Consider the following 18,387-nt stretch of genomic DNA (forward strand, 5'->3'; position numbering starts at 1 on the left):
GCGGAATTTCAAGCCTTGCGGTGTCAAAATGAGGTCAGTCCACGTGATAAACGACGGAGAAGAAAGAGAGCAGGAACTTTATATTGTTTTCCTGGAACATTAAATTCTATCGTCGGATAATCTGCTCAGATATATTGTGGTTTTGCCACGGTCGAATTTTTGAAAGTCGATGCGGCATACAACAACTGGCGAGCATTTGGGGATTTTTGAATATTCAGAAATTCTCGAATATAAATTTGTCAAATACGAACTGAATATCAAATATATTCGATTTGTATTTGGAGTTTTGAATATTTGCACACCCGTAGTTTTTACCTTCTTTTGCTAAGCCATTGCTGGTATGCACATATACTAGTAAGTGTTAAATCTTCTCAGCTGTCACTGTTGACATTTCACCCTGAACTTTGTAAGTTGGAACACATTCCTGCATGGAAAACCAGTTTCAAGCCAGCATTTGTGTCTTTCGACTATATACCAAACCGCTAAAAATTCATTAAACGAATTGCTGCAAAATTTGTGAAATGGCTATTTCATGCTGTTTAATCCATCAACAAACGCTGACCTTCATTTGGAAGCATTTAAGAAAAATGTGAATAGAGATTGTAAATATGTGTTGCTCAGAAAGAAGAATGTGTGGCACAGAATTCATTTTCTTTGCAGGGACAGTGTTTAATAAATGTGGCTGGTGATGCTGTGCTTATCCACTACCACTCACAAATACCTGATGCAGAGCTGTCCGGAAAGTCATCGTCACCTTGTTGAAAAAATAAAACATGCTACAAACTCACTTGTGCATTGTTTTACGTTTCAGTAGATTACACACACGGAGACATATTTACTGCTTTACATGTTGTACAACCATGGTAAAACAAGTTTGTGGTAATATATATTGAGTACGGCAGGTATTTGAGAACGCCATCACATCCACAGACAAAAAGGAGCTCACAATAAAGAGTAAGAATTTATTACTTTTTAACTAAGCCTGTGCAACTAGTGGTTTTTGGCTTTGAAGCAAATAGTAATTTTTTTTAAATAATTTTGAAGTGAATATTTAGAATACTTCTGGTGCGCAAAAAAGGTTGATTGGCTCAATAGCCATTTTCAGAATCATGTCTGTTTCTAATTTACAAGGATATTAGATTAAAAAAAAAAGAGTACACTCAAGCTTGGGGGAGTTGATCTACACGCAGTGCCGACATATTTTATGGGGGTGTGGGACTTCTGACAACTGGTTTAAATTGTGACTGCCCCGTTTCGCCGCTGCTGCTTTTAAGCAGCGACTCATGCCATGTGCCTATGCAGCCAGCGCCATCCTGTATCAGGCATCGGAAAGGGACACGCATCTCCATATGCCTTATTCTGGCTGTTTCTCATGCTTGCCCCATCGCGCTTGAGATGAGCAACTGTGGCAGCTGCACTTGTCCTGCAGAAGTAAAGGGAGCCACGCATCCTCAAACTGGTGTACGCCGCCGTGCCAGTTCTGGTGCGAGCAGTGTGGGCGCAGACACCAAGCAAATACCATAGGAACTCAATGGCAGGTACAGATCTCGGTGCCGTACGGTGCCTACTAACATCTGTTGCTGCATGCATGCGTAGACCATCTCCTTCATACGTGCGGGCAGGGTGCTGTAAAGAAAACCACTCAAAAAGTTGGTAAAAGAAAACACATTGTACATAATGCACAAATGGGAAAAAAATTGCAGCAGGTGTTTTTCAATACTGGCAAGATTATTCTACTTGACAATAATTCTAGGAAAGAATGAGAATTCAAAACACTTATTTCATTTGTGGAGTTATTGGTGCTGTTGCAACTGAGTGATCCTATCTAGTAGTGCGGCTGTGAGAGAAATTATTAGATGTGGGATATATCAATGCAATAGTGGCTCTTGACTGTTGAGAAGAAAAATTTTTTTCAATAAGTACAGTTTCTGTTGCTGATGGAAAGCAATCCACTATGTGTAAGCAGATCATTAACCAAGCTATGTTCATGCGAGACTACTTCGTTTTTTTGTGTTTGTTAATCCAATTTTTGGCACAGGCATTCAAATTGATTACTGTGTATTCAAGAATTGGCTGTGTAATACAGAGTGTTAGGGCGAAATAAATGCAGAAAAGGTTGTTAAATTCAAAGGGTATCTAAAGAATATTAATTGAATTATTAAACATGTAACTTAAAACATGGTTAGTCCAGGATAGAATGAAGCCTATAAGCATGAATACTTGTATTCTGTTAATGCTTAGAGAAAATGTTACTTTTTATGAGTTATTCACACAAATACTGCTCATCCAAAGTTACCATTTTCCTTCCAGGATACCTGTTTTTATCTCGTTCTGAACTAATTCTCTTGTAAGATGCATAACCATTGGCTTATAATTTAGTGTAGGTGGTAATGTTGGCGATTATCCAGAAAGAGAAGGCCAAGCATTGTTCTTTGAGGATGCCAGAATAAAAATTCACATGGTATGAGCAAGCATCACCCAAAGCTACAAATTTTTAGCAGTTCAAAAGGCAAACTGTAATCCTTGCACGTAATACGCATGATTCACTGCACATACAAAGTTGTTTTACAGCTTGATATGCGAGGCTGACGAATTCCTTGCGGAAGTCATATGGTGTCACGCGCGCCCCTCTCCCTTACCATAAAAGAGGCCAAGGTGATCACCGCCATATATGACTTAGGTAAGTTGAAAACTCAAAACTGGTTTTTGGGGAAAGGAAATGGCACAGTATGTGCCTTGCATCTTGGCGGACACCTGAACCGCACCAACTTTACGCCATACAGCACACGGGCGCCTTTGCGTTTCGCCGCCATCGAAACTCGGCCGCCGCGGTTGGGTTCGAACCCGGCTACTCCGGATTAGTAGCCGAGCGCCTTAACCACAGCTGAGCCGCCGCGGCGGGTTGACTTATGGGCACACTTTTTAATTCAAAATAATAATTGGATTTTGTGGAAAGGAAATGGCGCAGTGTCTCCCTCATATCGGCAGCCACGTACTGCGCCGTAAGAGAAGGGATAAAGGAAGGAAGAGAGAGGCGCCGTAGTGGAGGGCTCTAGAATAATCCACCAGTTTTAATTCAAAATGTGAAAGCCTGCTTTAGAGGCTTCTGACAAGAAAAAAAAAAAAAGCCGCGCCTGGTGACACGCGCGTGTCAGCAGCGAGGAAAGGGGGGAGGAGGGGGGGGGGGGGGCAGCGCCTGGCGTGTCACCAGCGAGCTAGGGGGGCTAAATCGCTGCTGACACGCACAAAATACGTCATACCTACATGACGACTCTAAAAGCATAAAATCAACTTAAACGTTTATAAAATTGAATTATAGCTTTAATATTTGCGTAAAAAATAGAACTGTTTCGTTTATTTACTTACTCGTATTTTTTTATGAAAGCTTGGGCGTGGGAGGTTATGGATTTGAGGCGAGGTGGTCGTGAATCTCTTAAGCCATGGATAGAGTGAATCACTGATCTCCACTAGGGGTCCACCTAGTGGAACCCAAGGCATTGGGGTTTAGGGATAGTGAAGGGAAACTGGATTTTAAGAGGTTAGAAGTAACCAAGCGAAGGTTATCTGATTGGTGGCTAAAAGCAAGACAGGAGTAAAATTTCACAAGACATGGCTAGGTGGCTTGAGCCACCGCCCGATGTAAAGGGTTCAGCCGTATCCATCCATCCATTCATCCAGTGGTGAATTGGAGGGAAAAGTGGTGGGAAAATCTGAAGAGACTGGAAGCGCCCCTCGTGGCTGCTTTGGTAAACGCTAGCATCTCTCTTTTGGCGCTCCTCGTTGTGTTCACCTCCGAGCTCGCAGTTGGCTGTCGTGAAATGTCTTCAGAAAGTGGGTAAAAATATGACAGCGAAGATATTCATCGACCTTGCAACGCAGCCATTCGTCGCTGACTTGGTATTTCCAAATGGGATACCCAAAGGTAAATTCTTGACTCTGCATACGCACTGTTTACGAATGATCGCCGCTGCTCTAGGCCTACTCAGCCTAAAAGTCGAAACTGGCCGAAACCATTCAGCCACCGTAGTGGAAGCACAGCGCTAACGTCGCTGTGAGATGCTGCGTGGGTCAACGCTTACGTGAGAGGCGCAATTTCCAAACTTCTGTTTGTGTTGACATCGCGTGGTACGTGTTTACGAACGATTGACGCAGCACTGGGACGCTGTTGCGCTTTACTCGCGCACTACAGGCTAATAAAATACAGCTGCGTGCGTTGCTTGTTTTGAAATGTGCTCAATGACGGCGTGCTCTTTAAGCAGACTTAATTGTTTCAGATGGTTATGTGACGCTCTTTGTTGGATGCTGCCAAAGGGTGAGGCGTCTTATATAAAAGTCGTTTCGTATATCCATGCTTTCCAAGCGTATTTTTTAATTATCTATTTTCTTTCCGCTCCAGACTCCTCAGCCCGGACAGCAAGTTGACCTCATAGCACTGCAGCAAGGTATCTACTCGCTCTTCCTTGCTCAATGAGCGTGGAGAAGACGTATAATGCACAGTTTTAAATTAGGTCGCAAGTGAGCTTACCACAGAGCTGTGCTGTTGGAAGTTCTATTGCGTTTTTGGAAGCGAGCGGAGTTCCGTTTGCGACTTGCGTTTCATCACTATTTCACCGATAGCCATTGGCGCGCAAAACTTGTAGAACTAATAGTATATGGCTGCACAACTGTCATCGCCAGTGGCAAAAAAAAAAAAAAGCTGCGGTTTAACTACTGTATTGAAGTTGGTTTTTGCAGAAGGGAGATGGCGCAGTATCTGTCTCACATCTAGACGGACACCTTAACCGCGCCGTAAGGGAAGGGATTAAGGAGGGACAGAGAACAAAGCTGAACCTGGTTAGAGAGCGAAAGCTGCTTGGCTTCTGTAAAGTTAGGTCATTATTCATGTTACTTATTGGTTCTGGCCTTATTGTTAACATTAATTTTTGGGATACATTTTCATTATATTGCTGTTTCTCGTGCCCTTAATACAGATTCCAGTCCAGCCATACCGGTCGTGAGAAAGACCTGTCACAACCAGACTTACACGGTTAGTACATGCACAGCATCTTTTTCTCTATGTATGGTATGTTGCCTACTGTAATGCCGGATGTGGTGCTGTAGATCAAATGAAATCAAACTTCATTTGTCTGTCTCAAGGCGAGAAGGGGGTGACGGTTAGAAGCCGCAGAACTGCGGCTTGACAAAGCCCGGCTCCCTCTAGGTACAGTTCAGCAGTAGTTCTAGTACACATTATACCGGATTGAAATTCCCACTTCAGTTCACAGACCTAAAAATTAGCACTTTACAGAACAAAACACTTCAGATGAAAGCACATCCAGTTAGGAGTACATTAGAAACACACTCAATCTGACACACTTTAGGTTTTAAACGTAATGAAGTTGAAAACACATTCAGTTTAATGAACTTAAGTTTTAAAAGTCTGGAAAACTTAACCTTTAACGCTATTTAGAATTGGAAGGCATTTTATAGCAAAACAAAGCACATGTCAAAATAAGAGTGAGGTAATAAAGGCACCAAGAACACTGAAGGACAAACACAAGAATACAAGAAATCATGGGACGTTGGCTATAAGGAAATGTGCATGTATTGCTCGTATTGACAACTTTTCCGGGTAGCTATCGGTGAGCCTAAGGCTATTTAAAAGGATAGCAGCATGACAAGAAATGGACTGGCGATCATACTCTGTACGATAGTGAGGCACCAACCATGTGTCATTAGACATGTACTTTAGATAAGTGCGTGGGTGACGGTTTATCAAATTCAGGATGCTGTGATTACATGCCAAAATGGACGAGCAATATGTAAGGGTAAATGGATTCAGTGGGAAGAAGCTTATTGTGCAAGAAGTAATCAGAAGTATGTGCAACAAGGAATATTAGCAATAGCATGTAACACACGTTTCTGACAGTTTCTCTATGTTTTCTTTTGATGTAGTTGACTGGGTTAAATCGCAGAAGTAAGTGTCGACAAAAATAGTGCGTTATAAATTAAACGTTTAACTGCTGTTGGCAGGAAGTTGCAGTCTCTATTTTATATCCTGCAAACCTGAGTAGGTTTGTTGCAGAGTGCATTGACATGTTTGTTCCATGTAATAGTTTCTGAGAATGTTCCGTAAAATGTTTTAATTTCATTAACAATGCTTACCTCTTCACCCTCTAAAAGAATTTTATCCTTGAGTTTTACCTTTTTACTTTTTGTGCGGAAAAGAATAGCTTGAGTTTTTTAGGTATTCAACTGCAGATAATTTCTTTGCGTCTAGCCCCTAACTAATGGCAAAGCGTGATTTACCAAGCAGATTAAATCATCAGTATTTGCCCCTCTGAAAAACACAGAAATATCATCTGCATACCCAACCCATGTAGTTGTGTTATGAAGAGTAAAAATGTCGTTAGTATAAACAGCGAATAACAGAGGTCAAAGAATACTGTTTTGCGGTACGCCGGAAGTGATGTTTTTTATGTCTGAATTGGGATTGTTGTGGCTGACATATTGGCACCTGGGTCATTCCACGCTAAACGTCCCAGACGTTGTGCTCGACCATCTTCGATTTGGTCAAAAAATTCATGGAAACTTATTGTAATGTGCATAATGAAAGCTTGAAATATTTTTGCCGAAAAAAATTTATTCGTGAGGTGAAGGCAGTTTGAATATTTAGAAAAGGCGAGAAACCAGGCACTGCTCAATAATTAATAACAAGTTCAAATTTTTAGAAAACACTTCAAAAATTTTTTATTTACATTTACACAGATTCTGTCTTTCGATATAATTCGGAGGGTGCAGCTTTACATGGCATAAATATTTAAAAAAAGCGTGAAAATGTACCATTTTTGTCGTTTTTTGTTTTAAATATCAACCTGCTCTCAGAAATTCTGAAATAGCCATTTTGTTCCCCTAGATATCTAGTACCTATAAGAAATGTTAACAGGTGATGAAACTGCGTACACCAAAGTAAAAAAAAATACTGAAGTTGCAAAAAGTGCGTTTTGAGCCAAAAACACTCGTTAATTTCACCCTGAGGTTGTCCAAGTAAAAATACAAACAATAACGGGTTATGTAGAACGGTTTATTGCCTTTCATTTCTGAAATTTTTATGAAGGTGGTTTTTGTTTAAAGTGAGAAAAGAATTTTTGAAGTTGAGCTCTTGGGCTGCAAGTTGCGTCGTCTCTTAACGCCTCTTCACCGCAGAACACGGCACCTGGCATGGCACAACACTTATGGCCAGATAACTTCGTTCGCTGTCGTGCATTTTTAGGGTTGGAGCTAAAGAAGACATCGCGCGTTATTCGCCGGATGGTATGCAATAAACGAGATCGTTTTCGCTTTCGAAGTTTGAACAGACCCGCTTTGGTGCGGGGCGGCCAAGAGAAGAAAAACAAGGGTATTGAACGTGCTGTTTCGCATGGACCACGAGGAGGGATGACCAGCTGGCATGGCAGGCGTATCACAAGTGGTTCATTCATATCTGAAAAGATCGCGGAGAGGGCACGCCTCGGAACGCATGCACGTAAAGGTGCGAAGTGCACACCGCTGTGGCGAGTAACGCGAGACGCTCTGGCGGTGAACGCGGCCCACTTGAGCATAGGTGCGTCACTCGCATGAAGGTGCTTCGCCAGCATAGTGGCTCGTCTACAGTTGCCACTGGAGTATTAATGCAGAAATTCCACTGATTAAACCAAATACAACAAACACATCACATCGGAAACAACCGGGCATGAGCCTCTGACGGCCACAAGGGTCAGGTACCATGTATTACTGGATCGTTCTGGTCATTTCCAGATCGGCGTCTCACAAGCTCTTATGCTGCTGATTACGTCTGTCATGGCACCGACAAGAATGACTGACTGCGACAGAACCACACTGAACAACTACCTCACTTGGGCATGTGCCGCCCAACAACGTTAAGAAAATCTTTTCCCACGAATACCTGTTCGACTACACAACATTCCCATGCTTGCCTGCAGTGCAAACCTCACAAGAACTATAGATTTTGCGTGGTTACAGTGTCGGCAGTATAGTGCTCTGCGGTGAAGAGGCGTTAAGAGACGACGCAACTTGCGGCCCGAGAGACAACTTAGAAAATTCTTTTCTCTCTCTAAACAAAAATTACCTCGATAAAAATTTCAGAAATGAAAGGCAATAAACCGTTCTACGTAACCCGCGATTGTTTGTATTTTTGCTTAGACCACCTCAGGGTGAAACTAACGAGTGTTTTTGGCTCAAAACGCACCTTTAGTATTCTTTTTTACTTTTGTGTACACAGTTTTATCATTACCTGTAACATTTATTATAGGTACTAGACATCTAGAGGAACAAAATGACTATTTCCGGATTTGCGAGCACAAGTTGATATTTAAAAAAAAAACGACAAAAATGACACATTTTCATACTGTTTTTCGATTTTTTAAAAATATTTATGCTGTGTAAAGCTGCATGCTCCGAATTATATCAAAAGACAGAATCTGTGCAAATGTCAATGAAAAAATTTTTGAAGTGTTTTCTAAAGGTTTGAACCTATTATTAATTATTGAGCAGGGCCATGGTTTCTCACCCTTTCTAAATATTCAAACTGCCCTCACTTCACGAATAAATTTTTTTCAGCAAAAATGTTTCTGGCATTCATTACGCACATTACGATAAGTTTCCATGAATTTTTTTGAACAAATTGGAGATGGTCGAGCGCAACGCCTGGGACGTTTGGCGTGGAATTACCCACCTGTATGAAGAGGGTTGATGATTTGCACTACCGCATATTTCATAATGCTCCAGCTTAGGCAATAAGGATTCATGATAGATACAATCAAACGCTTTTTTCGTAAAATCAGTATACAGTCCTAGTACAAGTTCTGTATGTTCAAAAGCGTCGGTGCTTGTGCATTATTTTTTCCAACCCTTTGGAAACATGGGTAGCATGGAGATGGGACGAAAGTTATGTATGGCATTTTTGTCACCTCTTTTATGCAGGGCTACCACTTTTGCAATCTGCATGTTCTCGGGGAAAACTGCTGCACTCCAGAGCTAAGTTGTGTATCTTATTCAGCACAGGTGCAATCAGGTCTAGGATATATTTCACCGGGGCAATCTGTCGTTCACATCCTGTGATCCTGTCACTGACTTGCCAACTAGAGAAGTAAATAAAAACAAAACAGCAAAACTGGGCTCATTGGTGGTTGTTGAATAGCTCTGGCATGGCAGCTAACTGGAAAACACAAAAGATGATAAACTAAGTTGCTGTCTAGCTTTGTGTCCCATGAATACCTCCTTTCTTGTCCTTTTATTTTTTGTGCTAGTTGTCATGCTGGAAATATGTTGTGTCTGTGTGAAAGAGTGCCATTGCCTTGCGTGTGTTTCAGGAATTCTGTGATGGGAAGATCTATTTGCGAAATGGACCTAGTGTCAATGGTGAGATATTGATGCTGATATAGTAATAGCAATTAAATCACAAAGCAAACTTAAATGTAAAGAGCTCAGGCTCTGAGGTTTAGTGCAGTACATTGCCATCATTCATGATGTGTGGTGCACAGTGTTTGTCATTATTATTTGCAAGACCAGCTGTATACATGCCAGTCACTATTGCTGATCAGCATTGTTTATCGCTGTTGCTTAATGTGTGTGCAGTGATCATGCCGCGTTTGATTTTCTTTAAGTTTATGACTACAGATAGATGTAAGTTTTACACCCAGCCATGTTTACAGGGACACTGGGGGAAAAATTGATGTTGGTCCATATCAATTGATTAGCACATTCTAGTGACGAAGAGAGTACTGTTACTGAAAGCAGAGCATTTATAAGCTATATAAGACCAAAAAATGATATATATATATATATATATATATATATATATATATATATATATATATATATATATATATATATATATATATATATATATATATATATATATATATATATATATATATATATATATATATATATATATATATATTGTTACCATGGGCAATTTTCACGAGAAAACTGCGATGTCGTCAAGTACTCTTTGGTTCATGGGCCTCTGAGGCTAGACCACTATGCCATGCAGTTCTAATCCCAATGGCAACATCCGTGATTCTCTTGACTTCATCATTGTCATGAGATCAAATTGATTGGTGGGAAAAGGTATTGTTTCCAACTCCACATCTCTCAGCACTGGATATTTGTTTTGCTAGTGAATGATCTTCAGAAGAATCACAACAGGCCAAACAGCTTAATTTGGCTTTGCAAAAATTGGATCTAGCTCTCTTCGGTGTCCCTTAGAAAAACATCGGTGACCATCATAGAGTGATGTGGTGAATTCTCTTAGGCATATAAAACTGTGGGCTAAAGAGAGAGAATTCATGTGTCTTAAAATACCCCTGTGTTTCCCATAAGGTGTAGGCCTACTTGCTTGAATTCTGTGCACAATACTGCGTTATCACTGTTCAAATATCTACTCCTGAGGCTTTTTGTTGTCTCTTGTGTAGTGTGCAGTATTATTGCGACCTTATTTCTCACTATTTTATGGTCATTTATTTGCAGGAGGTATTAGCTACCCTTGCAACCTCAGGCACTCCTTTGAATCTGGTGTAAGTTAGAATTTTTCATTTGCTGCCCTTTTCTCCAATGAGAAGCAATTAAGGAAAAAGCACTATTCTTGCAGGTGCTGACTGAGAAGGAACACAGCAGGCTTCACATTCAGAAAGAAGGTAGGCTGTAAGCTACTTGGAGCTGTATATTGCATGCCTATAGATGGCTTGTGTGTGACTGTGATCGCTATAATAATGGGCCTGTATAAACTACCACAGTGCATTTTGGAACATGCAGGTCGCTATAAGTGCTTTCTTTCTGTGATCTTGGTTTGCCAATATGGCAGCGGTTGCGATATTGGTGCAAGCCTTCTGGAGTTGCATGTTGTGCAGTGAACATAGTTTAGTGCTCCAAAACCAGTTTTAGTGTTGAAAAGTGGTTATACATATTCTTAATTATTGCATCATAGTTTATAAGTTTTTTTTTCATGGTTAAGAATAACACAGGAAATTGGTTGCAATCTGACCATCTTGACAGTTGCTGAATCAATAAAAATAGTCAAATGTTTATAAGCGGTTCTGTGACCAGTTTTATTATAGCGCTTGGAACTTCTCTGTCTGCTTCACTAACAACTTATGGCAAACCATAATCACTGCTTCAAATCAGTACGAATGTGTTGGTGTTGCTGGACATGGTAAGAGAGGCGTAAAATGTTTTAAACCAGAAACAAATTGCATTTTAATAGGACTTCAGTTCTCGATTATGGGAGCCCCTAGTGTGCCTTTTGACATAAAATGCATTGGAGATATTAGTAAATTGTCTGCGAAGCTTTCTTGAATGAATTGTTTCAATCTGACACCTGTCAGCAGTGTTATGATGACCCGAAACTTTCCCTTTGCTTGCCCCATCCATTGGAGTTTCTGGCTTGGTGCAGAGCGATGCGTCACCATTGTGTAAACATGCTCTGCAATCAAGCTTTCTCCTATAAGCTCCTGTTCCTGTAGAAACTATGCTGTTTCATTTTCTCTTTTTCGGCCAGAGCATGTGTAACATTTTTATTCTTTTGCTCAGCTTGTTTGTTCACCACGTAAGAATACAAAATTTTTAGCTGTGTAGAAATTTCAAACATTTGGAATTGTGCTCAGAAACATGGTAAACAAGTTGGTGCAGTTAAAGGAAAACAGGAAACTGTATAAAGTGCATTTGTAGATTGCCTTCAGTGTCATGACAGACTGCTCTTTTTAGTTCCTGAACTCTGTGGAGACATTACACCTATCCTGAAGTCTGAAGGCAGTTGTAACTGCTTTTACTGTGGCTTTGGAGGCTCCTCCAGGTATGCTCAATTCACACTAAGCAAGCAGTGCTCGCATGCGTCAGTTTGCATGTGTTCAACTTGCATGTTGCTTAGAGGAAGCTTTAGCTCAAGCCTATCTCTCGTTCTGTTATTCCAGTGCGTGGGGAGTACAGAAATACTTTCATTAGGTAAACAGAGCTCTGAGTTGGGTCAGGGTATTGATTTAAATTTTCACATTTCTAAAGGTGTTTTCTAGAAGTTGGAGAGGCTGGAAATAATGAAATTTCTTAAGGAGTAATTACTTATTAGCATCCATGCATGATTAACTGTGGATGATCTCCTTGCTACCATTGAGGTTAAAGTACCAACTGTGCTTCCCCTTCTAGGCAAAAATTCTGGCACTGTGCCTGAGCTTCTGCAGTGCAAGAAGTTCTACGTTTGTAATGCACTTGCCTGTGGTGCCTCTGGTGGCATCATGGGAAAACAGACATGGTGATTGTGGGTGGCCTTTGGTAATGTGGAAGGCTGTGGCTGAATTAGCACTGCATGTATTCAGAGGTTTTCACTTGCCACTGCGCACCTTACTGCAATAGCCAGTAGATGTTTTGGCAGAAAGGCTTGTGCACTGGCACTGTGCCTCCTTCTGTTGTCCTAATTCACACCAAGAAATTGGCCCAACTCTGTCGTCTTTAAACTCTGACAGTGCAGGGCAACTGCTACCTGGCGTAACAATGAGAGCGCTTTCAGTTGAATCGGGGCGACTCGCATGCTACAGTTGCTGGAGCATGTGAATCTGAGTTCTTAAGAGCTTTAGATGCAGTGGGCAGAAACCCTTCCTGTCTTTTGAAGGGCTACTCCGGGGGTTTTAAGAGTTTACATATTTTAGTGAAACATTTTCTGTAGATTTTTCTCTATGTCCTGATAATTTGTCAAATTATGCAGCTGTGTGGCATTCTTATTTTTCACTAGAAAATTTTATTTTATCTGTTCTCATGACCTTGGTTCAAATGGTAATTACAGAAAACACTGTTTGATACATCACAAATGCTACCTGCAGATTGATATCTGCTTCTCACTTGCTGAAGAAACATTCTCTGTTGTGTTCAGTCATATCAGACCTTTTTGATTTATGGAGTTGAAGCTCTTAGTTGCTATTTCAGCTAATCAAGACGTGTAACAGTTTTTCCAATAATGTATGAGAAATCACTGCAAGGTCACACAAAACACAGCTTCTTGCCACACTGCAAAATTTTGCTTTTGGTTTGCTTTTGCTTACTGTTTGTTATAATTGTTTCGCTTGGTATTTTAGGAACACTTTCTCATAGTGAAATGCAAGGATAGTTAGGAATATAATCTGACCATGAACTCAAAGTTCAGAAAACCTTCTAAGTTGCTGTTTACACATATAGTAAAAATTTTCAGGAATGTGTTGCTGGCACTTTTCTCACTCAGCTGTGTGGCAACCACAGTCACCTCGGTTCCTTTTCTTGAAATTCTCATTCTGCAGAGATGAAACATTGCATCATGAAATCTATCATGGAGGACTTGTGCAGTCGTGCATCCTGTGCCAACGTCACTTCAAGAATGAGAGCACTCTTAGTCAGCACTTATGCAATCATGTTTGGAATGGATTTCACTGCAGTGTTTGCAACAAGACCTTTCTGTCAAAGGTAATTGGCTGGAGCGCTCATTTTCTGGTAGCAATGCATTTAGCATGACTATTAATTGTGTGTTGGCACATAGGCAGCTAAGGCCATCATGCGCCAAGCTCAAGGCATAGAAGTGGTTTTCTGTAGAATGTTTAGGACTGTGAAAAATCGTCGATGGTGTAGATGACCTGAAAAGATTGTACTGCCTAGTAATAACAGAGGAGAAGAAATTTGGCAATCACTAATGGTAAAGGCCTTAAAGGGGCTGTGAAGGGGGCTCTAATAAAGTTGCGGCATGCCTGGGATATTGAAGCACGCCACTTTGCGAATAGTGTCTAGCAAAAATATTTGAAATGCGCTTTGTAGAAGCTGTGTTATCTGCAGTTAAAATTTGATTTTTAGCGTCTTCGTGCCTTTCCCTCTCCTCTCGTCACTTTTTGCACGCTGGAAGGTAGGCGCTCCTTCGCCGACCCTCCTCTGGGAGCGGAGCTTCCCAACCCGCCAGAGATAAGCGGCTTATTGGCCGCGGCCACGGTAGCTGCCTGACGTCTGAAGGAATCTGACCAATGGCCACCTCTCACCTTGTCTACGCAGATGCGGGGGACGGAGGAGGGCGCGGGCATGAAAAAGTCGCCGGGAAGGGCTCACCAACTTTGACGTCTGATTGTGGGTTGTCTGCTGCGTGTATAAGAGTATTATTTGGCTCTGGTTTTCATGGCAGCACAGTGCAGTGATTAAGTGAGTTAATGTGCTCTCCTCGAAAGCTGTTTCAGAGCCCCTTTAAAGAAGGTCAGGCAGCCTTAGCGGCTATCCTTGACTAAGCAAGGATCCTTAGGCTCCCAACCAATCAAATTAAAAGGCTCAGCTTACTTCTCAGGAATGAGAAAGTGGCTGAGGTTTATCATGTAATAGTGGTTCAAAAATTACCGTTTTTCAAGTACGCCTGCTCCTTTTAAAAAGCTAAAAATGGAAGGTATGTTAACAATGGCATTATCATCTAAGATCAGTGCTGGGTGAGAAGGAATGCATTCATGATAAAATTGAGTGAAGTACCTTTTTCTTAGTTTTTCTATTTTCACACATGACAGTAAAATGTGGTTAATTGTAAGTTCATCTCCGTATTCTTCGCAAGCAGGTTTATCTTGTTTTGTTAGCAGGAATTTGTGCGTAAGGTGTGTGTGGCCTATTCGGAGACGGCATAAGATCACTTCCATTTAACGTTCCTGGTGCACGCATTAAATTCACCTAAAACCGGCTTTCCTAAGTGTAGTTTATTATTCACTTCGCTGCTCCAAGCCGACTGCCATTTTTTCCTTAATTTCTGCTCTACTAATTTCATGCAGTCATTAAAGGGCATATTTAGTTTTTTATTTCCTTGCCTAGAGCTTGACCAGCTCATAAATCTGCTTTCTCATTGCCGTTTATTTTGACATGACTTGGGAACTATTAATTGGCATCATAAATAAAACTCGTTCTAGCCTTTGTTGGAGAAGGTGGCGTTAATGATGTCTTGTAATGCTGTGCAAAGCAATCTAATGTTAAAAAAATTGTATTCTAGATTTTTTTTTCATGCATGTTAGTTACTTTCGGGTGTGTTAGATGTGCAGACACGAGCAGAAAAGTACAGTTTCTCTTTCGCGTCTAGTAGCTTTCCTTGTTGAATTGGGGAGCGTTGAAATGTGCTTTCTAGTGCCTGTTCCACATGCAAGCGAAAGCGCTAGCGAAGCCTGCCGCTGTGGTGCAAAAACCTGTTTTGAGACTTCGCAGTGGTGAGCGGCGAAGTTCCAACAAGTTGGAAATTTTCGCTGCGACGCGGCACTCAGTCGCATAGTCTCTTGCATGTGAACCAGCCTAAAGGGTTTCTGTGAGCCCATTGTCGAAAGCCTTGTGATGGGGATTCTGTTGTGCTCCTGGGACTGTGGACATGATGAAGCAAGGAAGACAGCCTTTTTCTCTGTTTGAAGCCTCTGTAGTGCTGGACACAGAGCAGAAAGCCCACCTGCTGGCACACCAACTGTCTTGGTCAGTCATGTAGTGACCTGCAAACATTTTAGATAGTATGTGCAGGGTGCTTCTCTCTGCTCAGTGTCATCTGCATTGTGCCCACCTTCTAAAGTTGTAATTTTTCATTTTTCATGGTTTTTGGTGCTAGGAATTGCATGCCAGGCATGTGCAAAGGAATGCATGTAGCCCAGCACCCAAGGCAGAACCATTACGACCACTCGAAGTGCCTCCACCTCGCCCAGCAACAGTCGAACCTGTTGTGGTGCCGCCACCTAAGCCTCCTGGTCGTGCACAAGTTCGTGCACGAGTTCGTGCTACCAGTGCTGTGATCCCTCATGACAGTTTGGTGAGCTCTCCCGGTGGGGCCGGCAGTCCTGCCGATGTGACTGACAGTCCTGCTGATCCGCCTGACTGTTCTGTGGAAGTGGCTGTCAGCCCTGCCAATGTGCCTTCCCCGTCTGCTGTTGTCAGTGTTTCCAGTACTGGCAACCCGCGGAGAAACTACGGGCGGCAAACTCGTATAAGCTGCCCCTATTGCCCTCGTTTCTGCTTTTCAACAGTACGTCTTAGTGTTGCTCTTCCACTCATCCTTGGTGTGCACCTGGTTAAATTCTCTTTGAGCTAGATGTCCTGCTGGGCAACTACCGTCCATGGCAGTGTTACAGGTCTTAACAGCATAATCTGCAGACGCTGTTTGTTTTGGCCCGCACTAACAGTGTGTTGCCGTGTCTTTTGCTGAAGTTTTTATTTTTAAGCTTATTTCGTCAGAAATTATCTGTATACTAGAGTAAAGGGTTACAGTTGTTGTGCCTTTGTATGCATTTTACACGTTTAAAATAGTCCGTTCATCCATTCACTAAAAAAGCACCTTGTTGTTAAACCCTTCTTGCCCCATTGCGTTGAGCCTGTTCAGTGGTGCTGAGAAGTGTTGCAGGAGTCTACCCCTTTGGCAGATGTAACAAACACAATGGCTCGGCATGTTGAATGTTCTTTGTGATTGCCTCTGCAGTGTGAGCCAGGCTGTGTCAGTCATTTTTGAACAGCCTTACGGCAGTGAGAACTAAAATAACAGCGTGATTTGCAGGCAACTCTTCAAGTCCACCTGAGACGCAAACACATTGCAAATGCACCACTCAAGTGCCCTCATTGTCCCAAGCGGTTTTTCGTGGATACACTTTTCTACAAACACCGCTCCATCTGCACCCACAGTAAGTGTGCAGTGTGTCTATCTTGTCTGTGCCTCCTTCCATGACCAGCCGTTACGTACGATTGTGTAAAATTTCATCTGACATTGGTTAGTGCCTCATTTCATGACCATCTATTACCTACGGTTGCTTCATTTGGCATTGGTTTATGTTTTAGTTCCGGAAAAGGTATCTATGACTTCTGAAGGATAGCCTTTGATTTGCGCCATGCTAAAGAAATTGCAGTGTTTTGCGTGCTTGTCTGTGCTTTATTTGTTATATGTTACAGGCCTGGTACAATTTCTAAAAAGGGGGGAGGGGGTACCATATAATTACCACACAAAATGCATTTAAGCTCATGCCTATTGCTGGCTGACTACGAGGCCTTTGTATTGTAAGATTACCACTGTATATAATGCAACTTTTAACACGATAGTGTTAGAGGACTCGTTGCCCAGAAAAATCTGGTGTCAGCTGTCAGTGTTGTCGGCGTTGTGAGCAGAAAAGAGGGTGGTGAAGGCTGGCCAGGTGGCCACCCGCCGGAGAAGCAACATAGGTGGGCCATCTAGGCGACATGACCTTGTGGCATCATCTAAATTTTCCCACCGGATTGTGAGCAAACTGACCACCGTGGCAAGTGCCTGTTAAATCAATGATTGATCGCGAGAGGTTGCTCGGGAAGAGCGACTTGGGTCGCACAAGCCCCACCGGTGGCAGTGCCTGCCATGGTAGGGCAGTGGCGCATCCCTTAACCGCTGCACCGCTGCGAAAAGAGTGGTGTGAGGGCTCCCAGGGACCTTTGAATGTAAAGTTGAGAATTACCAGTTCCACATAGTTTACGGGCATTAACTCATCAACGCTATCGCGTCATATCCTTCAGGTGGAGCTTAAGTGTCCCCTCCAATTTTTTTTTTCATTATGTAAACTGTTTAACATTTTGCTTTAATTATTGGCTTTTCCATATTCATTGTAGTGGAATTTTTTGCTGTGGTGTTTGTCAGGCACTGCTGAGGGAATACATTTCAGCAAGAATTTTGTCAAAAGAGTTGTGAACAGCGGAGTTGCAGGTACTGGAAGCTATAAATTTTGCTACTCCTTTCTGAGCTGTACACTCCTCTTAGAAGGTTTCCTTCACACACTGACGTCTAGTGCCTACAAGTGGTATTGTTCCTTTTAATCCCTTCCTGTGGAAACTCTTGTCAGATATTTATCACACCCTATGCCCTTCCATATTTATCTTCTCTTTTCTTCTTGACGCGTGATTTGCATCTAGTGGCACTTTCATGTGCTTTGTGCAAGCGGAGAGCTCTCACTCTGGCTTAGTGCTTTGTGTACACGTGGCGCATTGCTACTGACCCCACTATGCAGTCATGACTGGAGAGGCCGGCCTAAGGAATTGACCCGTATGGTAACGGGCTCATATGCACTGCTGTGAGGGAAAATGCTCTAAAATTAGCCCATAATGCTCAGATTGTTGAGCACTGATATGCTGAAACCTCAGTTGTGTAGCGGATGGCACTGTTAAAGTTACTGTGACAGAAGGTGGTGATGAGATCACCCATGCAAGCGCGTTTTTGGCCGAATTACTATGTAGTGCAGTGCACACTGCTCTGTTACTTTGCAAAGAACAGCTCAATATGTGAGCTTTTTTTTGCTTGTTTGCTTTCAGTGTATAAACCTGGCAGAAGCTCCAGTCCTAAAAAACTTTGAGTACACAGAAAACCTTCCAAACTGAGCACTTTGTGATCAGTATCAT

At 42.1% G+C, this 18,387-nt stretch overlaps 2 protein-coding genes across 9 annotated transcripts in view; both read left to right on the top strand.

The window, feature by feature from the left end:
* Nucleotides 1–787, top strand: part of LOC144128741 (C2 domain-containing protein 5) — a 44,811-nt gene extending 44,024 nt beyond the window's left edge. For all 7 annotated transcript variants that reach the window (XM_077662392.1, XM_077662395.1, XM_077662391.1 and 4 more), the window contains one exon: nt 661–787. In XM_077662392.1, coding sequence (XP_077518518.1) covers nt 661–762 — 102 coding nt within the window. In that variant the 3' untranslated portion in view covers nt 763–787. The remainder of the gene's footprint in view (nt 1–660) is intronic.
* A 2,605-nt stretch (nt 788–3,392) lies between these two features.
* LOC144128744 (uncharacterized) overlaps nt 3,393–18,387 on the top strand; it is a 36,335-nt gene continuing 21,340 nt past the window's right edge. Inside the window, exons 1-12 of one of the 2 annotated variants that reach the window (XM_077662398.1) lie at nt 3,393–3,494; nt 3,679–3,922; nt 4,275–4,312; nt 4,397–4,442; nt 4,971–5,026; nt 9,351–9,399; nt 10,513–10,559; nt 10,634–10,679; nt 11,746–11,833; nt 13,302–13,464; nt 15,596–16,006; nt 16,532–16,655. In XM_077662398.1, coding sequence (XP_077518524.1) covers nt 3,844–3,922; nt 4,275–4,312; nt 4,397–4,442; nt 4,971–5,026; nt 9,351–9,399; nt 10,513–10,559; nt 10,634–10,679; nt 11,746–11,833; nt 13,302–13,464; nt 15,596–16,006; nt 16,532–16,655 — 1,147 coding nt within the window. In that variant the 5' untranslated portion in view covers nt 3,393–3,494; nt 3,679–3,843. Of the gene's footprint in view, nt 3,495–3,678; nt 3,923–4,274; nt 4,313–4,396; nt 4,443–4,970; nt 5,027–9,350; nt 9,400–10,512; nt 10,560–10,633; nt 10,680–11,745; nt 11,834–13,301; nt 13,465–15,595; nt 16,007–16,531; nt 16,656–18,387 lie in introns of those variants that run through there. The other variant, XM_077662399.1, reaches the window with a different exon arrangement.

The sequence above is a fragment of the Amblyomma americanum genome, chromosome 4 (assembly GCF_052857255.1).
Source record: "Amblyomma americanum isolate KBUSLIRL-KWMA chromosome 4, ASM5285725v1, whole genome shotgun sequence".
Taxonomy (NCBI): Eukaryota; Metazoa; Arthropoda; class Arachnida; order Ixodida; family Ixodidae; genus Amblyomma; species Amblyomma americanum.